General features: G+C 39.3%; 1 protein-coding gene across 1 annotated transcript in view; it reads right to left on the reverse strand.

Moving 5' to 3' along the window:
- lamc3 (laminin, gamma 3) overlaps nucleotides 1–24339 on the reverse strand; it is a 154391-nt gene that overhangs the window by 72060 nt on the left and 57992 nt on the right. The window contains exons 6-9 of the mRNA XM_085280052.1: nucleotides 23790–23907; nucleotides 19241–19339; nucleotides 18305–18441; nucleotides 17843–17962 (exon numbers count right to left, since the gene is read on the reverse strand). Of these exons, the coding sequence (XP_085136178.1) occupies nucleotides 17843–17962; nucleotides 18305–18441; nucleotides 19241–19339; nucleotides 23790–23907 (474 nt within the window). The remainder of the gene's footprint in view (nucleotides 1–17842; nucleotides 17963–18304; nucleotides 18442–19240; nucleotides 19340–23789; nucleotides 23908–24339) is intronic.

Below are 24339 nucleotides of genomic sequence, written 5' to 3' on the forward strand. Positions count from 1 at the left end.
AACAATTCACCTGTCTTATCATCTAATATCTGCTCAACCAGGAGCTGGCTTTTATTATCTGGGCTGTGCCCTTACATGTGCAGCTTGCCCTCGCTGTGACGTCCACAAGCGTGTTAATCGATGGTTTTTACTTGACCTCTCTCTCACCTGCCTTTTTGCACTGTGACTTGAAGTGTTGCTTTTCACCAGTGCTGCTCGCAATTACCTGACGATTTGTTAAAGTGCCTTGGTTAAGTACTGTTACACTATTGCTTTAATAAAATGAAGCTTAATTATTATTTCGATTTGGTCTGGACCGTGTTTCTTCTTTTATCACAGTATGCAAATTATCATCAAGTAAATGATGTTTAATAAATGTATAACACAACAGATTCTTATATAGGTAGTCATGCTGTAGCTTCAGCAACTTTTCCAGTGAGACTTTTGTAACTCTAATGTAAGGATTATTTTTTTTCCAACATGAAGTGACAGACTATTATGTCTAATAAGCTGCAAGCTTTCACACATGTTTAACTCCTCTCTGGAGGGGAGAGGGAGGGGAAACAGGAGGACAAAGGAGGGAACAACTAAGCTGTAGTGCCTCTTCACCTCACTGTGCAATACCTTTTGTGCAATACTTTTGTAAATAGTCAACGGTGCAATAGACTCAATACTTGAAATGTGCAATTCACTTGTATTTTTATTTTTATTCCTATTTATTCTATTTATCCCCTTTGTATATTTTATTTATATTGTCTCTGTATTTATATATATGTGTGTGTGTATAACTCTGTAACTTCTGTCGGTGCTGTGCTTTTTTGGAAATCGAATTTCCCAGAGGAACCCACCCGAGGGATTAATAAAGTTCTATCTTATCTTATCTTATCTTATCTTATCTTATCTTATCTTATCTTATCTTATCTTATCTTATCTTATCTTATCTTACATAAGAAACCAAGCTCAAAAACCAAGCCAATGCATCACACTTCCATCACAGTTGCTAACATTTTTTTTTCTTTTTTGCAACAATGCATGAACGAGGGATCGGCACTGTGTTATTGATATGTATTAATCCCTATCAGTAGGATTAGTATTTGTGGGAAATGAAAAACAGGCAGTAATAAAAGGGAGAAGGCTTCAATTACACGACCAATCAATAGCACTCGTCTAAGTCTAATAAGGCATCATTCATGTAAACACAAGATCAAAATCAATTGAAACAGGCACAGCGAATCAGAACAAGGATAAGTGGTTTCACAAGCAGCTGCTGAGGACGAAACATTTACTCATTTTGAAATGAGCTGTCGCAGGTCTTAGTGTAATTTCAGAATCAATCGATGTTCCTAACTGTTAAAAAAACAGGTCAAGGTCAAGAAGGAAAAGAGGCTAAGCTAACTCATTGACCAATTAAAGACTAATTCCTTCATAGAGCACCTTCTAAACATCTAAACCATTAGAAAAAATGACCAATATTGCAAGGCCAAGATGTTTAGACCCAAAGACTGAAACACCTCCACATGATGCGGTGATGCAAGGTAAATAATTCAAGTCTGCATTTCACAGCAGTTGATAAACACAATTCTGTTTAAAGCTTTAACACTGATTTATGGATCACATGGGGCAACAGCTAGTTTTATTAGCATTAGTTTGCTGCAGGCTAAAATGCTCCAGCTTTCATTTGGCAGATCATAAGACAACAAATGACTCCAAATTCAGGACTGTCCATGTGGACTGGAGGTTTGGCAGCAATAAAAATATAGATAGTCAAGCAAGATGTGTAGCTGTCTGGCTTGTCATAATGTGCTCTATATAATGGTGTTGCATTTACTTGGTCAAAACTTCTCTACTGGTATAAATTAATATAGTTTTCTTTTCTAAATTTATTTTATTAAAGATGTAAACACAAAAGATTTTAGTAGAAAACACAAAGGTTATAAAAGAAAGAAAGAAATGATCATCTACTAATACACAAATAATGTATCCTAAGACATGCGGCCAAAAAAAGGGAAACATTATTTTGTGTATTTATTTGTATATGTTCAGATGTACAGTCAGTAATTTCTTACCTTTCTATAGGCTTCATGTTTTCAGCTATATTTCTAGTAAACGTTTGCTCATTTATATTTTTAATTAAATACATTTTAAAAAAAACCTTCTACAGATTAAATCAGCATGGACGTGGGGGTGTTAGGACTAAATATATATATTTAGTTTCACATAAATCTGTAACAAAGCATTGTTTAATAGACAGAGCATGTTTATGCATTCAGTGTTGCTCATGCTATGCGGGCACCAACGTTCAAAGTTACAATTTCCCTATAGCTTATATTTTTTCTCATACAGGGTGACATTTTCTACTATCTGAGCTGTTAGTAAAACTAAACAGAAAAAATGATCACAGCATAAACTACATTTTTCAAAACTTGTTTTACTGTTTTAACAATTGCTTTGGCACTTTTTGTCTGACCACTTTTGTTAACCAGTGATGGGTTGTACCTCACCAAAAGCCTCTAATTCATGTGTCAAAATTAAGCTTTTATTTCGTGGAATAAATGGTGGCAATTACCAAAATGACAAGTTTTTTGACATTGTGTAAGCCAGGGTGGGTGACTTTTTTTTTTAGATTAACAATTTGACTAAATGAGAGTGGACTTATTTGTGTCTCTAACGCTGTAGTCCTATTAGTTTTCTACCAAAGAACATTCTGCTATTGTACATCACTGTAAGGGAAAGGGTAAAAGAAAAAAAGGGAGACAGTTACTCAAGGACTCTCAGTAAAAACAAATGACGTTGTTGTGTCAAAGTTGTGTCAGTTGTATACAGTTTGAACATTCTTGGTCATGTATATCCTCTTAGTCAAAATTAATTGTGTTTCTACAAATGAATTAATTAATGTTTTTACCCTCTAAAACATCTGATCATTATTTCATTGTGTGAGTCATCACTTGCATAATAATTAATCTGTCAAAATCTGAGGTAATTGTAAAACATGCTTATAGAAAATAATGGTAACAGAGCTCTGACAATTTCTAAACATGGAGCAGACAAATTTGTCTATTATAGATTTTATTTGTAACGCCTGTTCATAGAGGAGAGAGAAGTGTAACAATTGGATGGGACGGATGTCCCATTCACACCATTTTGACCCTTTTGCAGTGCAAAGGAGAGCATTGGGTGTGGGGTTGATGATAATCTATGGCCAAACTGAGTGGTAAGATTTCCTGTCATTCCTCACACTGTTTTGTTCTAACAGCAGTTTTATTTTTAGCTGCGACCATGACTGATGTTTTACAAATCTTTGACTTAGCTTCATGTGTTCTTGAACAATACCTATGGATGCATTTCAATAAAATGGAACTTTATGTATTATCTCTGCCATCTTCTCTTTGAGATGACATAGATGAACTCTTTTATAAGGTTCTGCCTCGACCGTCAGTCTCTCAAACACTACACAACAAGGACTCAAAAATGTATCACCACCAGCACCAGATCATTGTTGCACTGTAAAAACAGTCCAGGTAGAGCTAATTTATTTTGGAATCAGACAAGTGTTTATTACCAACATTTGGGTAGTGATGCACTGTAATGAGTAATGTAAGAAACTTGGGCTCACCGAACTATTACTTTTGAAATGATTAATAGGAAATACATACTGAACATCCCGTGCATAACTGTGGGTAATGAGCCCAGTAATACTATTGTGTGACTAAGCTAATATTCTCTCCTAAAGTGCTCCCTTATGGTGGTGAGGGCTTCGTTTTCAGATGTAGCTTGTTGGCTATTATTCTGCTGGGGGTTTGATTTACGTCATGTGGTTCCCGGGAGTTCTCTCTCTGTCTGTAAGGAACTGAGGAACCAAGGGATAATTACTCACAATCCTAATAGACCATCGAAGAATAGCCCCACTTGCAGGCCAATCTCCAAAGTAATGAATCACTATAGAAAAAACAATGAAAGGATTATTCATGCGTAAGTGTGATTTGCAGTCTGTGTATTTCCAAGGATTTATATTCATTCATCATCTCACATGAGAAATTGGGGAGGATTTAAAAATGTAACAAATAAGTAAATAGTGCAGCGTGCTGTATTCATGTGCAACTTGCTTTTCTACTTCATGAAAAATTGATTACTCAATCAACTTCAGTCCCAAATAAATCAGCAAGTTACCACTAAAAATAGGTAACAAAGTAAAAAGTTACTTCAGAAAATGGGATAAAAACAAACATACATACATTTATTTTTTTTAAAAAAAGTCTTCCTTCCTCTTTGAAGTTTTAACTCAGCAAAGACTCTTGTAATGTATATATGGGCTTAGTACCTAAATTCACATTATATAGAAAGAAAGAAAGAAAGAAAGAAAGAAAGAAAGAAAGAAAGAAAGAAAGAAAGAAAGAAAGAAAGAAAGAAAGAAAGAAAATGGGACATGTAATTTCCAAAACATAAAATAAGGATTGTAAAGTAATCAGGTTTTGGATTTGCCATCAAAAATAACTGGGTGATGTTGTGCTATTCTGTACAGTTCATGATACAAAACATTACTGTATATACAAAAATAGATTTTACCCACTAGTTAGTGAAGTCCAGTTTTAAAGCTTTAATTTAGCATTTTAGCTGCTGATATTTTGGAATGCTTTCAACGAACAAGTTATTAAGTAAAATAACAATTTTAAGGCATAAGAAACTCAAGCAAGTTCAATTTTGTGTTCTGCAGCATAGGAGACCTTTTAGCTGCTCCCACAGAGACCATTAAGTCACCACATGGTTCCACCTACTGTTCGCATTTCATCCTTGTCATTCTCTCATAAAAATGTCAGTAAAGTTGTGATTGTAGTATTTCAGCATCTAGCAAGCTCTACTTATGAAGAGCTTGGAAAACAAATTAAATGATAGTAATTTTACATTCTTCAAAGGTCAGAAAGAGAAGGCTAATGGATGGATTATGTTGTACTGGTACACAACAGACTGTTACATCCATGGTCACTGCTCAGTTTGGTACATATAAAAGTGAGAGATGCCATTCGAAGAATTAAAAACGTATTTTATGGGAACGATCAGCAAATTGAAGAAATTTCTATCAGATTACACCAGATACTCTATACATATAGAGTTCATCATGTCTCACTGACCATTAAAACTAAAGCTAATGTAGAGTATTTTTCTAAAAAACTGCCAAGGTTTCCAGTTATGCTAGGAATTTCTTCTAGAAAAACTTTGGTATTATATCTTTAGTAAAACTTGCCAAATTCCACCTTTATATTAGTTTTACATTGCCTGGAGTTCGGAAAGCAGCCTAGATGTCTCATGTAACATCTGCCTGTATTGTAGAATGTATTTGGTTAAAAGACCAGAAAACCTCAAGGTGGCATCAGTACAGGTCAGCTGACAACAGCTGGTTTTCAAAGAATAAAAAATCCGTCTCTGGGCTGGGACCCGGACCGGGCCTCGGGGGCTTGGGTCCTGGTTGGTGTGTTGCCGGGGTTGTGGGCGGGTGGGTGCATGGGGGCCCAGCCCTGGAGCAGGGTGCCGCCGGTGCGTCGAGCCACCTGGGGGGCTCTTCAACTGGTGGGGGAGATTGTCACATCTTGCAGGAGCTTTCCTCTCCTCAGGAGCTCCCTCTGCAGGAGGGGGAGATACAGGAGAGGTGGAGGAAGATCTCAGCCTGGGTGTTTATTGTCTTATGTAGTCTGGAAGATGAGTGGATGGTGGGGTGGGTGCAGTTTTCTCTGTGGTGGGGTTGGGTGGACTGTCCCGGGCTCTGTGGGGCCGGGCGGCGCTGCTGCACTGGGCCCGGTCTGGATGGGCCTGGGCCCCCTTTCCCTGGCGGGTCGCGGAGTATGGGGGTGCCTACTGGGGTCAGCGGGGGAGCTGGCCCCAGGGAGGGGTCACTTGCCCCTCCCTTCCTTCCCTCCCCATCTCCAGCTGCCTCCCTCTTCCCGCTCCACCACAACCACCCACACATGCAGGGCCTTGGAGTAGGGGTATGTCACCAGGGTGCAGAGGAGGCTACCCCCCCCCCCCCTCTGTCCCCTTCTGGCTGCCTCTGCCTCAATTTTATCCCACAACTTAGACATTCACATTACTCACACTCTCATTACACATACATATAGGATCTTGGGGGTGGGCACGATACACGGAGTCCAAAGTACCATCAGGGTGTACACCCCACCCCTGGCATCGTTGCCCACCTCTCAATTTTAAATACACGTAGACATTGAGGGCTAGCAGGAGGGACCATGTGCTTACCTGCTGCTCCTTGGCAGGTAGCTCCAAGCCCTCCTGGGTTTTAAATGCACCTTAGAACACACATGCATCAACATTACAATGAGCGGGTGGAGGGAGGTTTGGAGTCTTCTCTCACCCCCATTCTCTGCGACCTGCTGGAGCGGGGGGACTAGGACTAGGAGGAGGAGTTGGCCGTCCGACTGCGGTCTGGAGTGTGGAGCCTTCCTGCTGCTGCGGAGTCGGGGCGGTCTGCCTCCCCCCACCGCAGGGAAAAGGGAAACACCACCTGGGTCTGGGTGCAGTTCCCCCCTGCAGGGGCGGGGGCACCTAGACCCGGTTTGTAGAGTACGCTTGGGGAGTGTGATCGTGTGTACAACGTCTCTTTATGTCTGTCTCCACGTTGGTTGAGTGTGGAGTAAGTGCATATGAGAGCATGAGGGTGGGAATGGATGTTTGTATCTGTGTGTGCCTGTATGTCTGTGTCTATATGTCAGGTTGGGTGTCAGGCGCCACCTCTCTGGGGACATCTCAGGCCCTCCAAGGTTTGGAGGCCTATCTCCCCCTACCACCACTTCCCCTGCCAGTGGCGGACCCCCTCAGACATCGGTGCGTTGGTGGTTCTTTGTGTCCGGGGATGGGCGTCCAGGTACACACCGGCTCACTCCTTGGCGGCCGCTTATCGGGGCCTGGAGCCTGGGGCTCGCTCGGGCCACTTCGGAGGTGGGGTGCCCCCGGGCTCTCGGCCTGGGGCTCGGTCACTCAGGCGCAGCTGGCTGCCGGCGGAGCTCACGGGCGCGTCACTGCAACTCCCCCTGGCTTCTGCTCCGCGGCTGCTGAGTGAGCCCTCATCTGGGACTCTCCTCAGCTCTTTCCGGGACAGTGGCGCAGCTGCCCCTCTGTTGGTCTTCCTTGGTCTCTTGTGTTCTGGGGGCCTCTGGATGTCTGGAGTTTTGATCTCCTCCACACCTGCTTCACGCCCTGGAGGACGGGGCTGTGGCCCCCCCACACCCTCTAGCAGATTATTACATGAAGGAACCTTTTAAAAAAACAAAAAACAAGCGGGTCCATGCTCACAGGTGTACACACGGGTGATCACACCCACAAACTACACCCTTTTTGGCTCCTACCTCAAAGCACACTGTGTTCTGTTGATCTTATGTGCTGCACAATAATGTTTAACATTTAGTATTTACTGTCATATTCCCATATATCATTGTGATGTTGTTTATTCTATTACTCTTGTTCTCTTCTGCTTGTTTTCTTTTTTCTTTCTCAGCAGGTGATCCAGGTGATTGATATATGCATTTTTTTTTCTCTGCCCGTTCTGTTGGTTTTTGTCTTTTGCCCTTCTCCCCCGTCCCTCTTCTCAGCTGTTTCTCTTTCCCTCTTTCTTTCTCCCCTTCTTTCCCCCAGTCAAGTCTGTCTCGTATTCAGTAAGTGAAAATAAAATAAACAATAAAAGGTGAATCAAATGGACCATTACGGCAAGGCTGGGATGGTCAGTTTGGTAAAGTAAATCCGTTGGGCATCTTTCTTTGCCTTTAGACAACAATTCTGATGGCAAAAGAGCCAAACGGGACAGGCAAAAAAAAAAAAAAAAAAAAAAAAAAAAAAAAAAAGAATAAAAAATATAAATATACAGTCCACCACATAAATTATTAGTCTTTTATACCTCTTCCCAAATCCGACATTCATCCTTGTGCTAAGTTATTAGCAAAAGCCAGCTTGATTAGCATGCTGCATAGTATATATTATAGTATTTTTTATATCACAGAAACAGATAGTTAGTGCAATGCAATGTAAAATGAAATATTATTATTTAACTCACTAAAACCGGGTAAAAGATTTCTTGGATGGGTTGCTAGTATAACTAACCATATGGCTATTTATAAAATTTTCTGGATAAGTGATAAATAGAAAAATAAATAATAGAGGTCCAATTTAGTGGCCTAATAACAGCTAGTATCCCACTATGCACCCACCTGACACTCAGCAGCAAATCTCTAATATATTTATTAGTGATTTTCATACCTTTAAGTCTTCTATAGCAGTGATTATAGAAATCACAGAAGTTCCCAACTGATAGAGGTGACCTCGAAGTATCCAAATACTAAGTAAACGAAGCTTCAATGCTTCTTTTACTGCTTCCTTTAGCAGAGGAGACCTGGGACCATGCTTTATTAAAAGGGAGGAGAAAAGGCAGTTCCATAATTCATAACAAAGGACCACCTGATAATTCATGAAAACAATCAACATAATAAACAAAGTGTATGTAAATGTTAACTGTAACTACCTTTTCTATTTCATGCCATTACCTGCAGATATATTTTGAGGTTTTAACAACTGCCTCTTAACCTCCCAGCAGAAGATTATGAGCTCTATTAAGTGATTAAAGTGTGTTTAAGGTTCTGTATAATCAGTTTGCATGAATGTCCTTTGCTGTACTGCAGCCTTTAGGATTATCATAATTTCGTTTTTATTTGAGGTCAGCTGCGATAAGTGATGGATAGAGAGAATTTTAATGCAGTCACAGAAATCCTAAACAGGGCGGTGAAAAAGAGTTACACTGGATAACAGCAGGTAAATATTAGAAAATAAGATGTATTGAATGTTATAGGCTATTGGACAGACTTACTAATCAGAGGAAATTACTGTGAGACGAGTGAAGGTCGTTCACATTCTCAGTGCACCTCTCTTCTGTTTTGCTAATTTTTACCAGTTCTACTCACCTTTCCTTCACCTCAATGTTGTTTTCATCGAGGTTGAGGAAAAGAGGTTAGGAAAAAGAAAAGGAGGGACTTTTCAAGCACCCACACTTTACTTATGGACACATGATATTAGTTAACAGATTGTAGACGATAGACCTGCCCTTAAGTTATTTTTTTTTTAAATAAAACAGCTTCATGATCATGTTATTTTTTCAACATTTGCTCATAAGAATTAATGTACTGATAAGTGTATTAGCCTCTTTTTTTGTTTAAAGCAAAAAAGAGGGTGAATGAACCTCAAAGTCTCTTACACTAATGACTCACTCTAAATTAAAATAACTTATATCTTGCTTGTTTTACTTTCAGATATAATGAGGTGTAAAAACGAGTAGATTTAATTTGGTTTGTGTCAGAAAAACCAGGTGAATTCAGGAAAAAAACCGTTTCAGGGCATGGGGCCTTCCACATTAAACATGCAAAATATGCTCTCTTAACTCATTGGTTTTCAAGGTGCAATTTTCATAACCTCTGAAGAGATGCCAGGTTGGAGTGAGACTCCCAGTGCGCCTTTTGTTAAGTTGAACCACTGACTGTCTATGAGCTGTTGGTGGCTTTGTAGAGACAAAACAATAGTACCATCAAATTTCTCATCCAAATCTTGGCAAGAAAATGATTAAATGCATTTCCTAAAATGTCAAAAAGTACTGCTCTAGGCAAAAAAATACCAAGCATTCACTGAGCTTCTCCAATTGGTTGGTGTTCTCTGTTTATCATTGTGCAGCAAATATCACTGTGTTTCGGACTGTTAGTCAGACAAAACAAGATATTTTAAGATGTCATCTTGGAAGCTGAAGGACAAAACTATCAACAGTGAAATATATCAACAGAGAAATTGCTAATAAAAATAATAGCTGCAGCCCTGGGTCATTGCAAATAAATGATGCGTGCATTTGAATGAACAACAACAAAAGCAGCAAAAAGAAACCAGAGCTGCAGTTTGAGCCACTTGATCTCCATTTTGTTTCTATGAGTCTGTCAGAATGATCTGAAGTCCGCTCACTGTGCCACCTTTGACACTGTGCCAGAAACACATAAAGCTGCCATCACAACAAGTGATAGATGCCCGTATAACTTTTGGGGAATGGAGAAGCAGTTCCCAATCAATCAGAGGGTTTAGACTTTGCTCCAACCAAATTAAATCAGCTCCATTTCAATTAAATCACTGCTGCCTCACACAAACCGGAGTCCCACTGAGGCTCTAACATCGACCACCATGCAGGCAATCTGACGGCAAAGGCTGGATGGACAAACCTTGAACTTTTAAACAGGTTCAATACTCTCAGGACTCTAAAAGTCTGACACTAAACTGCACCGCCTGCAGGCGCTCTATGGTCCCATGGTAGCTGCAATAGAAACGTGATTCCAGGAAAGGAAGGAAGATTTTATTCATAACCAAGCTGACTGATAAAGCAAAACACATCACAGAAAGTAAGCACATGCAGACTAGTGTACTACACATGAAATACAGAAGCACAAAGAGCAATTGTATATAAGAGAAATATACTAGGGCAGCGGTCCCCAACCCCTGGGCCACGGACCGATAGTCGTTTGATACCGGGCAGCGAGACCCATATGGAAAAGATATATATAAATCTTATAAAGTTTGTATCTGTCTTGTGTGAAACTTGTATGAAAAGCATACAAGAGTGAAAACAGATATAAGATCCCTTGAAAAATTATATAAATGAAACTTGTATGTTTTGGATGCTTACTAAAACAATATATGAAAGTAATGAGAAAGTGGCCACTTTCCAGAGTAAATCATATAAGTTTTTACTATTTCTTTTCCATATGGGGAGTTAAGTCTCGGATGTGAAATATATGGTTATCGCTATTTTTTTAAAATCTATCATTAACTTGGTTTCCCTGGGTCTTTTCTCGTGTGTTATGAATACATTTTCCTTTTTTTTTTTGTACCGGTACTGGTTTTATTTTGTTGTATTTATCTGCGAGACCTTAAAGACCAGTCCGTGAAAATATTGTTGGTCATAAACTGGTCCGTGGCGCAAAAAAAGATTGGGGACTGCTGTACTAGGGGACTGTGGCTCAGGTGGCAGAGAGAGGTTTTGCAGTTTGGTTCTTGGTCTGCTATGTGGACCCACAAAATCCCCACTTTGAAAAAACATTGACTGGTCTGCTAACTTTTTGGGGGGTTTCTATTGTATCAAGTGTATACCTCTCCTCAAAGTTTCTATTATGTCTTTTGGTCATTGTTAAAAAAAATTTAGATATGCTTTTAAATGGCTAATAAAAAAATTACATGTGATCAAATGGCACTGTATGGTTTCAAGATTTCATTCCTGCTATCCACATTGAGATATTTAACAACATGCAACCAAAGATGGCTTCCAGAACCAAAAGTCCCATGCCTAGAGATGATGTATATTCTAGAGATGGACCGATCCGATATTACGTATCAGTATCGGTCCGATACTGACGTAAATTACTGGATCGGATTTCGGAGAGAAATAAAAAATGTAATCTGATCCATTACAGTTTTTTACAGTCGCTAACAAGCGTTTGTCCAAACAGTTGTCACATTTGCAAAACTCTAAACACAATTAGCACAGCATCGGTCTGTTGTGGCCATACCATTCACACATTTCATGTCGTGTTCACCCAATATGCAGTCAGTGAACACATTTCCACAATGCTTACATTTTCTTAACAGACAAGTTATACCTCCCAACAAAACTATGGACTGTTCTTGTAGTATCTACGAATGTTAACACACAACATCCCACAATAGCAAAAACAATATTCCAAACCTTAGATACAGTATAAAAACCTCTGCTTCTGCAATGATATGTCGGTGGATCCGACATACCAGGCGGTTTTATCCCAGGTGCATCGACTTGGATAACATCAGATGTGATGTTGATGAAAACATGTGGCCTAACCCTGAAGATCGCAGAGATTAGATGCAAATCTTTTGCCTTTTTTTAGCCCCCCTCCCCCTCCCCCCCTTTTTATCTTGGCTTTTTGCTGTTGTTTTTTTGTTCAGAATGCTCTTGTGTGTTTCATGGATATTTTGTTCACTGTAAGCAATACTGTAAAACTTTCTCTGTCCTATCATACCGTGTTTCTACTGTACCTCCTGTGGTAAACAGTAAAGAAACAAAAACTTGTTTGCTTTTTACTGGAATGCTTTTGAATGTGAACATTACTGTACATGTGGACATACAGTTACCAACCAAGACATTTCTGGTGTCAATATGGTGGATTGCATGTTTCGCATGCAAATACCTGTGAAACTGAAACATAAAAATCTATGCAGTTTTTGTAATGTCAATAATAGCCAGTATTTTGAAACCTGGTGTACTTTGATTGACTGCATGTACCTTGTGAAGTGAAAACAAGTGTTATTCTTTGACAGACTAATTTCATTTTGAGTCAGATTTATAGTGTTTTTGTACAGTTAGTGTGTGCAGAGAACGATGTGTTCTAATTTTGAAATGAGGAGTTAGTATATATTTAACAAAGTGTATTTTTGGGAAGGATATTATCCATTTGGCCAATTGTGTTTTGTAGGTGTGGGTCTGTGTTAAGAGTTTAGAAAAAGTATCTGAAGTATGGGTAGGCGCTTGTTAGCGACTGTAAAAAACTGTAAATATCAAAAAAGCACCTCACAAAACTTGCAACACGGCGTAACTCGGCTCATAACAGTAGCATGTTGGAGCAGTATGCAGCACGTGATAGAGCGGCTGTGTGTATTTGTAGCGTAGCTACCAAACCAGCATTTCATCTCCAGGAAGTTATCCCAGAGAGAAGTAAAGCAAGTGTGTAAGTTCATCTCTGAATGTTTGTAAAGCATTCCCACGTTAAACTTAACAACCGATATATGGAGAGACGGCCTCTTCTCTCTCCCTCCCTCTCCTGCTGCTACTTCAATAGTGAAACTGATCAATGATCAGCTGATCGGCTTTTCTGTCGTGAGTCCGTCTCTCTTCTTTGTTTTTGGCCCACTTTGCACCAGAAAGAGGAAACCAGCGGCTGAACAACAGCAGCACGTTTAACCTTGATAAGCTGTTGTTAGAATTTATTTAACATTACTTTCTACACCAGGATCATTTTCTGCGTAGCTGACGGCTGGTAACTGTGCAGGGGCGGATCTAGCAAAGTTTAGCCAGGGGGGCCGATGGGGCATGAACTGGGAAAAGGGGGCACAAAGACATACTTTTCTTTCTTATTCTCATTTAAAATGTCTAGCTTTTAATAAATAATTATCTGAATCTTACACCCAAAGTCTTAATCTGATGTAAAATGTATAGAAGTCCATTACTTATATAGTAACTGTTAAGTCTAATATACCGTAGTAAGCTATACTACTTTTTCTTTTGGGAAGGTACCATCTGTGCAGTCTGCAATTCTGTAGAAGAAAGATGTTGAATCTATTTAATTATTTTTGAAAAATAATTTATTTCTGTGCATTTTTTTTCACACTGCATCAAACTAAAGTTCATTACGTCGATTAAGCATCATGGGGTGGAGGGTGGGGGTGGTTCCCTATTTTTTTATTTTGTTGGGAGTTTGCAACCCTATCAGTTAGGTTGCTTAATATTTCCGCTAAGTACTCTTTAAAATACCAAAATAGGGAGGATGGTGCAGGTTTAAGTTTATTAGATTGATCAGTATTGCTGAACTATGAAATATTTTGGGTGCAGTGTATTTTTTTACACACAGGTATAACAGAATAGCTTTAGTGTTGTTTATTTAAACTTGAATATGAACTTATACAAAATGCAGCAAGATATTTAAAAAAAAGTTTTATTGATTAAAAAACACACTATATCGGATTCATATCGGTATCGGCAGATATCCAAATTTATGATATCTGTATCGGACATAAAAAAGTGGTATCGTGCCATCTCTAGTATATTCATATGCAGATGTCCGTGTGTAATTAATGGCAGCTCTGCTGCCATTAGTGTGCGTGTGAGTAAATGCAAAACACATGCAATACGCTTTGTAAAAGTGATGAAGTTTAAAGATGCTATAAAGGCTAAGAGCAGACTATTTTCTGTTTTACAGTTTTTAAGAATTACAGCTGCTTCATATACTTCAGAGAAGAGGACACAGTGGAGTGTGAAGCAGCGTGAACCTGTGATCTACTCAGATTACTTGTGTTAGCTCTGAGGGCTCTTGTGAAACCCACACAGAACTTTTCTAAGAGGAATTCTGACATGCTGTTCTTTTATTAGAGTGTTTACACCAAAAGTATAACTGCAGGGCAGTGTGTTTGTGTGGGCAGAACATTACAGGTACACTGCAAGTGAGAAGATCCAGGAAGTCCACAGTGAATGATATATGAGGTTTATGGGGAAAGCTTTGGAAAGTTATCAATGGTGTGTTAACACCAATAAGAAGAGACTCACATGTAATAATATTTTTGCCAAGATCAACCTCCAATTTTAAAGTGATTCCAACACCAAGTGCCAAAAACTGCAGTTGCTCAAATGGCCACTTGAGGCCGGCTGCAAAAGTGATTCAATTCCTGGCAGAAATACAGCAGAAATAAACACGTTTACAGCCTGGTATAAAAAAACAGCTTGGGTCTTTATAGCTCTTTCCCTCCTTCATGACTGCACGGGGAAGTGACTTTCTAAAGAAATTATCCATTTAAGGCATAAAGTTAGGAAAGGTAACCAGTCTGAGTGACAGATGGCTGTCATTTTGTGTAAGGAGCTGGCTGGTTAGTTTTCCTAGCAAGTACTTTTATAAGCAGTTCTGATTTCTTCACGCCACAATTAGCATGGGATTTATTATCAGTGAATTAAGAATGTGCCCTACTAACAAAAGTACCTAGCCAGCGCTAGCAAAGCTCAGCAGTGGTCATATCTGCTAGATTAAAACTAAACACCCCCCCCCCCCCCCCCCCCACACACACACACCCAAAAAACCCCAGAAAACAACAATAGACATTAAACCACCAGGTGATTGCTCAATGCTCACAACCATCTTTTATTTACTGCCTGTGGTCAAGACTAAAGAAACTCCAAGAGGGCACAGATTTTTTTGCAGAGCCTGAAATATTGCCTGTCAGGATGTCTTTAGACGTTATCAGTTTATTTCAAGCATATTGAACTGTCTCACTCAATCACTCAGTCTAAATTGGCTGACTTTTGCTTCTGCTCTGTTTCTCTTCACCTCAGTTTTATTTTTATTCTCATTACTCCCTTTTCCATGTTTGCACTGCACTCCCCGATTTACATTTGCTGCATCTCCCTTCTGTTTTTGTATACCCTTCCAGATGATGAGGCCACTAGACTGAATTACATGCAGACTTAGTTGCAGGTAGTGCTCAGGCTGTGTGAGGCCCTTAGCTGCCACATGCAGCTTGAGTCAGACTGACAGGTAGCCTGGGGCTGATATCACGGATCTTCTTTCTCTCCCTTTCACTCCTCAACTATATGCTGCTCGCCTCCCTTCTGCTAGACATTATTGCATTAAAATTCACTCCCCCCCCACTTCTCCCCTGCTTAAGGCTTAGCAGGTTGGCATGTGGTGCATATACTCAAATCCACACTGCAAGCTTCTCCAACCCATGGCTGCAAGGACTTATGTTAGATGATGTCCCCTTCAGCATGAAACAGTGCTCAGCCAAGAGAACCGCCGTTACTGTCCAGCAGATTCAAGTGGTGACCACAGTTGCTGGAGGCAGGTCAAAGCAACTGTTTAGGGTGGTACTTCATGTTTGTCTGTGATAGTTCCTGGCAGCCACACTCGAGCGTTCCGTCTGTTGAGTCACCGCGGGGACTTGAACTCAGCCTGTGTCAACTGTCAAGCAGATGTCCAGGATCGGAAGGAGGGGAAGTGGCAATGCTTCAGAGAAACAGCGTCCTCAAGTACATACACAAATACTCGTTCGTAAATGCCCACGTATATTAATTTACTACTTGACAGACTAGCGCTGAAAGGAAAATAGAAGGGAGGACAATTTGAGATGTGAGCAAAAATGAAAAAGAAAAAAAAAATAGATCTTCACACAGCGCAGAAGAAGGAACAATTCTGACAGCCCAGCTGGTGTAAGTGATTGTTTGATTGTCATGGGGAATTCAGGAAACTCGACTGAGATTCTTTCTCCCTTTTTCGTTTCACATAGTGTCTAAAAAGGCTGCCAGCCTGGCCAGCAACTCCTTGCTAAACACTATTAAGGAAATATCTGTGACGCCCTGTCCTTCTCCTAGCTATGGCTGATATTTCTGGAGCAGAATGAGCCATGAAGATCCCCCAAAACGTGCCACTCCCTTGCTTTACCAGTTCAATAAAATAACAGATGATTGAATCCCGTCCCTCAAGTGACAGCTCAAGGCGAAAGCAAACTACGGTGACAAATACATTTGCGGCAATCACAGAAATTGTGTTTTGCATGATGTTCGAGGAGGAGTTGTCACTGAGAATTATCTCTTTCTTTGGTGACGAACACTGGAGAGGGATTTCAGCACAAAATACAAATAAAAAAAAAATAAAAGAAGAGGAGAAACCATGTGAGAGAATCTTCCAAAGCTGCTGCTCTGGTCTAATCTTTAAAAAAAAAAAAAAAACTGTACACATGCACAAATATGAAAAAAAGAGGGGAGAAAATTAGATCATTAATGGGGATGGTAAAGCAATAGATGTGTGCATTTATTATGTGGAGAGACAACATAAACAAGTACTGCACAAAGTAGATAAGCAGGCTGTCACAAAGCTGCTGTTGGCCAGTGGGGGCCACTAATCTGAGTGCTGTGGACTACAGAGGCGTCAATATAGAGTGTGTGAACAAGAAATGAACTTTTCAAAACATTATTAACTATGTTAATTTCTAATTACACACGCACACACACACACACACACAAACACACACATATACATACATATATATATATATATATATATATATATATATATATATATATATATATATATATATATATATATATATATATATATATATACACATATATATATATATATATATATATATATATATATATATATACACATATATATATATATATATATATATATATATATATATATATATACATATATATATGCATATGCTTGGGCATATAAGCAATCATAATGCATGTGTCAGGACATGTCACCACACGCGCGCACATTTGAGCATCCATAACTTACTAATGCATTTATAATGACATTATATAAATTATGCCCGACCACTAGGCCTTGTCACATCGTCTTTCAGCTGTGAGTTTTTCATCTTCCTAAAAAAAGACACCTCCAAATGGAGTCGTTCCCTGTGATCGCCCGTTTTGGGCATTAAACCTCCAGGATGCAGAGTTAATGGGATTGCTCCTGTTTTGCTTCGGGCTGCGGACTGCACAGTGGCTAGAGGCTGGTGGGGTGGGGGGTGGGGGGGTGGGGGGGGGGGATTTGATGCTTAGAAGCGACTTAGTGGAGACAAGAAGAAACCAAGCCAATTTTCACTTTGTTGCTTCTCCAGCATGGCCAAGACATCCAATTCCATCAGGCCTTTGCTCCTGGCACAGCTGATAGAAATGGGCCCTAAGTCCTGTGGCAGGGCCAGCTTATTCCCTTATCTTCTAATGGCTCTGATAAGGGATTGGTAAAAGCGGTGACAGAATAACCACCGCGTGACCCGCTGCCAAAAAAATCCTGATTAATCTCACTAACGAACAATAGGAACAAGCTATGGATATTACAGATACTTTACTAATATCATTTACATATTTGTTTTGAAGAACAACAGCTGGGGCTGTTTTATCACTAATAACGAATAAAATCTATTTCAGCGAAGCTTAAATATCTCCCTGGGGGATGCAGCCCACCTGTTGAGACTGCGGTAACAACAACAATCTGAGCTTGTGGATTCGTTCAAATCTCTATTATTTTTCTTGCCGACTCACCGGGGGCTTTGTAGAAGCCAGTGTCCTCTTCTGTAAGAGGCAGCAGGTAGACTTCACCTTCCTTCCACAGCAGGGGGTAGTCCAGCCCTCCAGAAAACTCTCCCAACCAGCCTTCTTGATCTGGAGGTGAAAGACATCGCATCTGCTAAATATTCATGTTCACAAAGAGTTTGTATGTTTATTCTTACAGGGGTTATCTGTCCAAACAGCTTTGTGTAGGTTGCAATGTATGTTTGTGTATGTTTTCTGTCTTTCTTTCATTTTTTGTTATCTAAAAAATAAAAGAAGAGAAAAAAACAGCTTTGTTCCTGAGAGCTCAGCACAGAGCCAAATGCTGAAAATGGAGTGAGGACAGAGGGTCAGGGAGAACAAAGTAAACATCGCTGGTCTCGTTAATTTTGGCTCAGTAATAAAGCTCCCAAGGCAACAGGGAAACCTCATTAATGGCTGGGAAGACAATACCTTCAACGAAGTCAGAAGTGATGTTGACAGCAGCATAGTGATTGGACGAGGAGCAGGCCAGCGAGTGGCCATAGCAGAAGCACGGTTGGCAGCCTGCTGGGTTTATTTGCTGGAGATTGAAAAATCCTGGCTTGCATCTGCAGGTACACAAACGCACACACACACATCCCCGTGCATAAAAAAAGTCATTAACATGCAGAAGCTTTAGTCACACCTGATTACAGCTCCTTACCTCATCCATGCTGCACTGTTATATTCACTATCTATTTAAGCTTTTTTTCAGTTCAGCAGTTTGGGCGCAAGTCGCTGCACACATTGCGGCGTTTTAAGAAGAAGAATGGAGCTCAGCTGCTAGCACCCTGACCTGCAGGCACTTGCTGCCATGTGGGTGGGACAGGAACACCGCTAAAAATCAGCCACTACACTAGTCACATTACACAGGAGAGGAGCTTGCTCAACCACCCGTGAAATCAGCCAAAAAGTCAACAAACAGGGAGTACAGAATTATTCAATAGTTGGAGACCTGGGGCTGTGTGTATTGCTAATGTCATAGTGAGGTTATCTGTTTGATCCTCTATCCCACAGGAGCAAGATAGAAGCAGAAAGGGAGAAGCAGAGACTATTGACACAGTTTAACAGTCGCTTGCACTGCTTTAGTTGTTAAAATGACAGATAGCTTAAAAATGTTCAAGCAAGTCTGAATCAAATTGTTCTTAAGCCCTCTGTTTCTGCTGCACCAGCCGACTGGGAATGAAATTTGCAAAGTTATTTTCCCCTTAGGAGCGATAATGAAAATGATTTTTTTTCAAAAGCGATGCTAAAAAGAGACCAAACATAGGTATATTACATAATGTTTGGATGTTTTATTGTAAAAGACCTTTACAGTTGGCTTGTTTGTTCTTTATCTGGGAAACAAACAACAGCACAATAACCAACCTGTTGCAGTTCTGTCCCTCCACATTTTGCTTACAGTAACAGCGTCCATCCAGAGCAGAGCAGTCACCCACACTGCCACTGAGGTCACATTCACATGGCCTGCAGAAAAGTAGAAAATAGTTTAATCTACTGCATTTAGCACGCATGTATAAAAGAGAAGCAGAAAAAGAAAATGGGCAGGAAACACTGAGATGAGGACAATTTGATGTGAAGACATCCCTGATGTCGGTTTCCTCACTTTCAAGACAGCAGATGTTCAGCTCTGAAAAACCACAGGGTGTCACGCTCAAGTAGATATTAACAACACGGGTTCTTGTCTTAAAACTTGAACCTGGGCCTTCACAGTGTTTCTGCCATCACCACAAAGTCATTTTCAAAAGTACAAAATTTTCTTCATAGCAAATCATTAACACCCAAATCTGAAATTTGAAGGCTGCGTAAAACGACCTCAATTAAAAAGCAAGTAAGTGTAAGTATATGGATCAGCAGCGTGTTGGATTTTTGTCAGATTTTGTTTGATCACATTTATTGACTGGTTACTTTTTGTTTGAGATTGAAACACAGGATCTATTTTTAATGAGGTGCAATTACAATAACTCAATTATCCCAAGGCAAGCAGCCTCTAGTTGTTTCTGCTCTAGTGGTCTGGGTAATTCACGCATCAACTCAATAGCCTGAGTTTTCAGCACGAATGAGAGAAAGTGCTGTGTGTTTGTTCGTGTGAGTGTGTGTGTTTGTGTTTGTGCATGTCAATATCATCTAAGGGAAACAATTGCAGATATTAATGTACCGTTTTGGTATGTAATCTTTAGAAAGGGAGGTTTAATATTCTCTTGATCAAGCCTACTTTTAAACCTGCATTTACAGACTTTTTGTTAGCTGAGATACAACCTACACAAATGGCTATCTGGATCATTTGCTTTAAGCTCTAGTTTGGTCTCCACCAGCTCTTGGGGAAAATATCTATTCCTTTAAATTTCCCTCTAATTTAGCTGATATTTGCACTGCTTTTTGCTTTACAGTGGCTTTATCAGTTCTTGTTTGCATTAGCTTTATCGGTTATAGATAACCAAAACAAATAGCTGAATGGTGTTAAAAAGTTCTGTAGAACTGGGGAAGCTATTCTGTTTAAATTTAGCATTTTGAGGCATAGCTTAATTTTTCATAAAGAAATGCTTACTGTAGAAGCTATAAAGTCAAATGAATGAGGCTAAAGCTCAATATCTATTCTTTTGCTTAACAGTCATCCCACAGCCTGTTGTCATAGTATCCAGGTAGAAGAAATAATATTAACACCAAACATTCATTGATATGCCTTTCAACACTATCGCAACTTAGCATTCCCCCGGCAGATAGAAGGGGGTCAGGGAGAGCTCGGATAGACTTCTTATGAATATGAATTTTACAACATACAACACACACACACAGACGCACCTACACACACAAACACACAGTTGTGCACACACACACATAGATACACCTTCCTATAAATTTACATGCAGGCTCATGTGCACTCATACTTAGTATGAGGCTCTCAGTTCAGACAAAGTTGAAATGCGCTTTTCATCATAAAAATGTATGCAGCTGGTCAGTGCATCTTCACGTTCCAATAAAGGTTGGAAAAAAAGTCTGACTGAACCCACTCCCAGTAAAACAGGTTGAAAGCAAGTCTGTATCTTAAACTCGGTCTGACCCAATGAGCTCTAGTATACTGAAACTTAAAATCAGAGCTTAGTAAAACACATTATAATAATATTTTACTTAATGCATTAGTAATGCATACAGTTAACACATTAAAGCTAAACAAATCATGATCAATAAAGAGTAAAAGTGTAATTATTAAATTATTTATTTATCATGAACAACTCTTCATTGTCAACTAGTTGCTGGCAGTTAAAAAAAGAAGAGGAAATGTTTGAGTCAATCATGAATTGATGAATTTGGATAAAACCAGATCAATGCTACCAACTACATAAAGACACTCAACTACCTTTGGAGAAAAGTAGAAAGTTTTACAGGCTAAGTTTCTCCTTGGCTTTAGCTGCAGCTCAAGCTGTTCTCTGAAGATTTTGAAGGCAGCAAGGCTGGATTCAGTCACCATGGCAACATGAAGAAGACTGCATGATCTCTTGCTCGGTTCTAAGGGGACTTCAAACACCAGATCTTTCGTTTCTGCTATTCAGGACTGCTGGCTCACCAATCTGAACAACGACCATATGCGGTAGGAGGGAATTCATGCAAAAAGTTTGCAATGACTTGGCAAGACATTAGACCAGCCTTTTTCTTTTCCCTTTTAAAGTTGATGATACTGGTAACATTTCTTTGGAAATGTATTATTTAAAGTTGAGTAGGAGGAAATGAAGTTAAAAAAAATTTCAGCTGTTGATATAGACCTATGGCAATGTATTTCCATGTTATAAGCAAATAAAATAAGGAATTGATTCAAACTTATTTTAACCTCCTAGGACCTGCGTCCACATATGTGGACATCACCTTTTGGATTATTTAGACAAAAATACTCAAATTTGCTCTTCAAGGGCCTGATATCTACTTACGAGGACATTATACTGCTACTGTTCTATCGAAATTTTAAACAAATATCCTCATATGTGGCTCTCATTTTTCTTTAAAACAAAAATTAGGTTAAAAAAATCTGGTAATTCTTTGCTTTTACATTCATCAGGTCCCAATCAGCCCAAATATCAAAGATAAATTAAAAATGCATGCCGTGAAAGAGTTTGGGTCTTAGGAGGTTGAGAAAGGGTGAGCAGAAACAGTAGATCTGGCATTCTAAGTCGATAGCAAACTGAACGAAATGTCTTAGGACTTTGTGTTTCTACTAGTTATATTTACTGTGTACTAAACATGAAAAAATGTTTTGTTTCATTTAACTAAAAATCTTACAAATTTCTTCAGTGAGTTCTTTGTTCTCCATCAGTTCTAAAAGAAAATCTGTTTCTTAAATGCAGTTGTGTCCACCACCTACTCACTAACTGTGTGTCCAACTGAGTCTAACTCCTTATTCGCCACAGAGTGATGCTTGGACTTGTTGTCTTTATATTGTGAAAACATCCCTTTAGCATTTTTTAGTTTTGGTGCTAATATATTTGGTGTCTAAAATAAATAAAATTAAAGTAATTTATTACCTAAATTTTAATGAAGTTTCTTATTGTTTCTATGCCGATGACATTCAGCTGTATATATCTTTTAAGCCTCATCATCTGAATAGGCTCTAGTCCATAGCACTCTAGTCCAGTGTTTAATCCAGGTTAGTGATTGGCTCTCTGATAATGAACTTACTTTAAATATCAACAAGACTGATAGATGATTATAGCTCCTCCTGAACTATTTCCTAAAATCAGTCAGGCTCTTACTTCTCTTTGGTCAAGTCCAGCATTTGAAATCATGGTGTAATATTTGATTCTTTGACTTGCATATAAAATCGTTGCTTCTTTCCTGATTCTTTCATTTAAGTAACATTCCTAATTTGCGACATATGGTCTACTCAACTGAACTATAAAAAATTTTTTTTCAAGCATTTGTGTCATTGCATTTATCATGTGTGTTGACCAGCTTGGACAAACCATGTCTTTTGTGCTTCCAAGCTATACAGTACAAAATTCTGCAGCCAGACTATTAACACATTCTAGCAAGCATGCTAAGATAGTCTTTACACTGGCTTTCAGTAGATTTTAGGATTTACATACAGGGCACTAAATGGCCCGGCACCACATAATATATCTCAGCTTCTTACAAAATACACTGATGCTTGCTGTCTTCTGATAAACGTGAAAAAGATTTTTTGACTTGTGTCACTGTGTGATGAGTTGGGGTTTAGAACATGTTGGTTTGTTCACAGTTTGGTATTTAGTAGGTTGTGTGCCATGGATTTATCTGAGCTTCTGTGCTGGATATAACTGCTTGTGGTGGCTGAATAGGGCACTAATGGGAAGAGTGAAACTGAACAAAAATAGTAAAAGATACTTTGAAAACAAAAACTTTAAAATATAGCTAGACAGGAAACAATGCATTTGTGTAATGTAGACAAAAATAATATGAGGTTTTCTTGATAGAAGTCAGACAACTTCTGCACACTTCCATAAAAGGGGATAACCATGAAGTAATTCAGTGGACTCCGAACATACATAAAGCAAAAAAATCACATTGGCGTAACTAATATTGTGCATGATGAATATACGTGACACCCTGAAATAAAAAGCTTAATAAAACTGAAATGAATTTTATCCATGTGGAAAATAACACTGCACTTGGTGGCTTGCTTGTTACAATGCTTGTTAGCAGTTTGACATTGTGTTTGGCACATCCTGGTACTTGCTGATAAGGTCACTAATTCACAGTAGTGTCACGTCGAGAAATTTGAATCCTTTTGTCCTGCTTTGCAGTTTGATAAATTCAGGCTTTGGGAAGTTAGGTGTCACATCTATAAAACAGGAAAGCTGTATGAAATGTAATGTCAGTGAGCCTTGTGTTCACTAACATAAAATGAATGCATGTATACTGTATATATTACTATATGTATGTTGCTCACCTGCAGCCACCGGGGCCTATCGAGTGAAAGCCAGCCTGGCATGTGTTACACTTTTCTCCTGTCACACCTTCCCGACAAGCACACCTTCCTTCTACATCACATTGTAGACTCACAGATCCTGGAAGGGTTCAAATAAAGAAAAATGTAATCATAGTGTTGGACAAGAATTATGAGTATTTTCTATAAATATCTATCTATCTTTCTATCTATAAATAATGAACATTTGTTTTGAATTTCTGTTCCTGGAAGAGAAGTATATAACCTTGCTTCTACACTGTAGCCGATATAGTGAAGCTTTAGTTAATGGAGAAAAAAGGCCATCTGGGGCAGAAAGAAGAGAAAAGGGGAAGCCTGATGGAGTCTGCTATAACCTTTGATCAATATAATGGACTCCAACAGCTCTGTGCCTTCACCGCACACTATTTATATGAAGAGGAAAAGATAGTTAATGTTTTTTGTTCACTTTTCTCTCTCATTCTCTGATGATGGGTGAAGCACAAACATAATTTGTGCTCCACCACCACTAATGCTCCTCCACCTAAAGTTAGGC

The sequence above is a fragment of the Mchenga conophoros genome, linkage group LG7 (genome assembly GCF_057382185.1).
Source record: "Mchenga conophoros isolate Kocher_MC1m ecotype Shallow Benthic linkage group LG7, M_conophoros_male_GT1.1, whole genome shotgun sequence".
Classification (NCBI taxonomy): Eukaryota; Metazoa; Chordata; class Actinopteri; order Cichliformes; family Cichlidae; genus Mchenga; species Mchenga conophoros.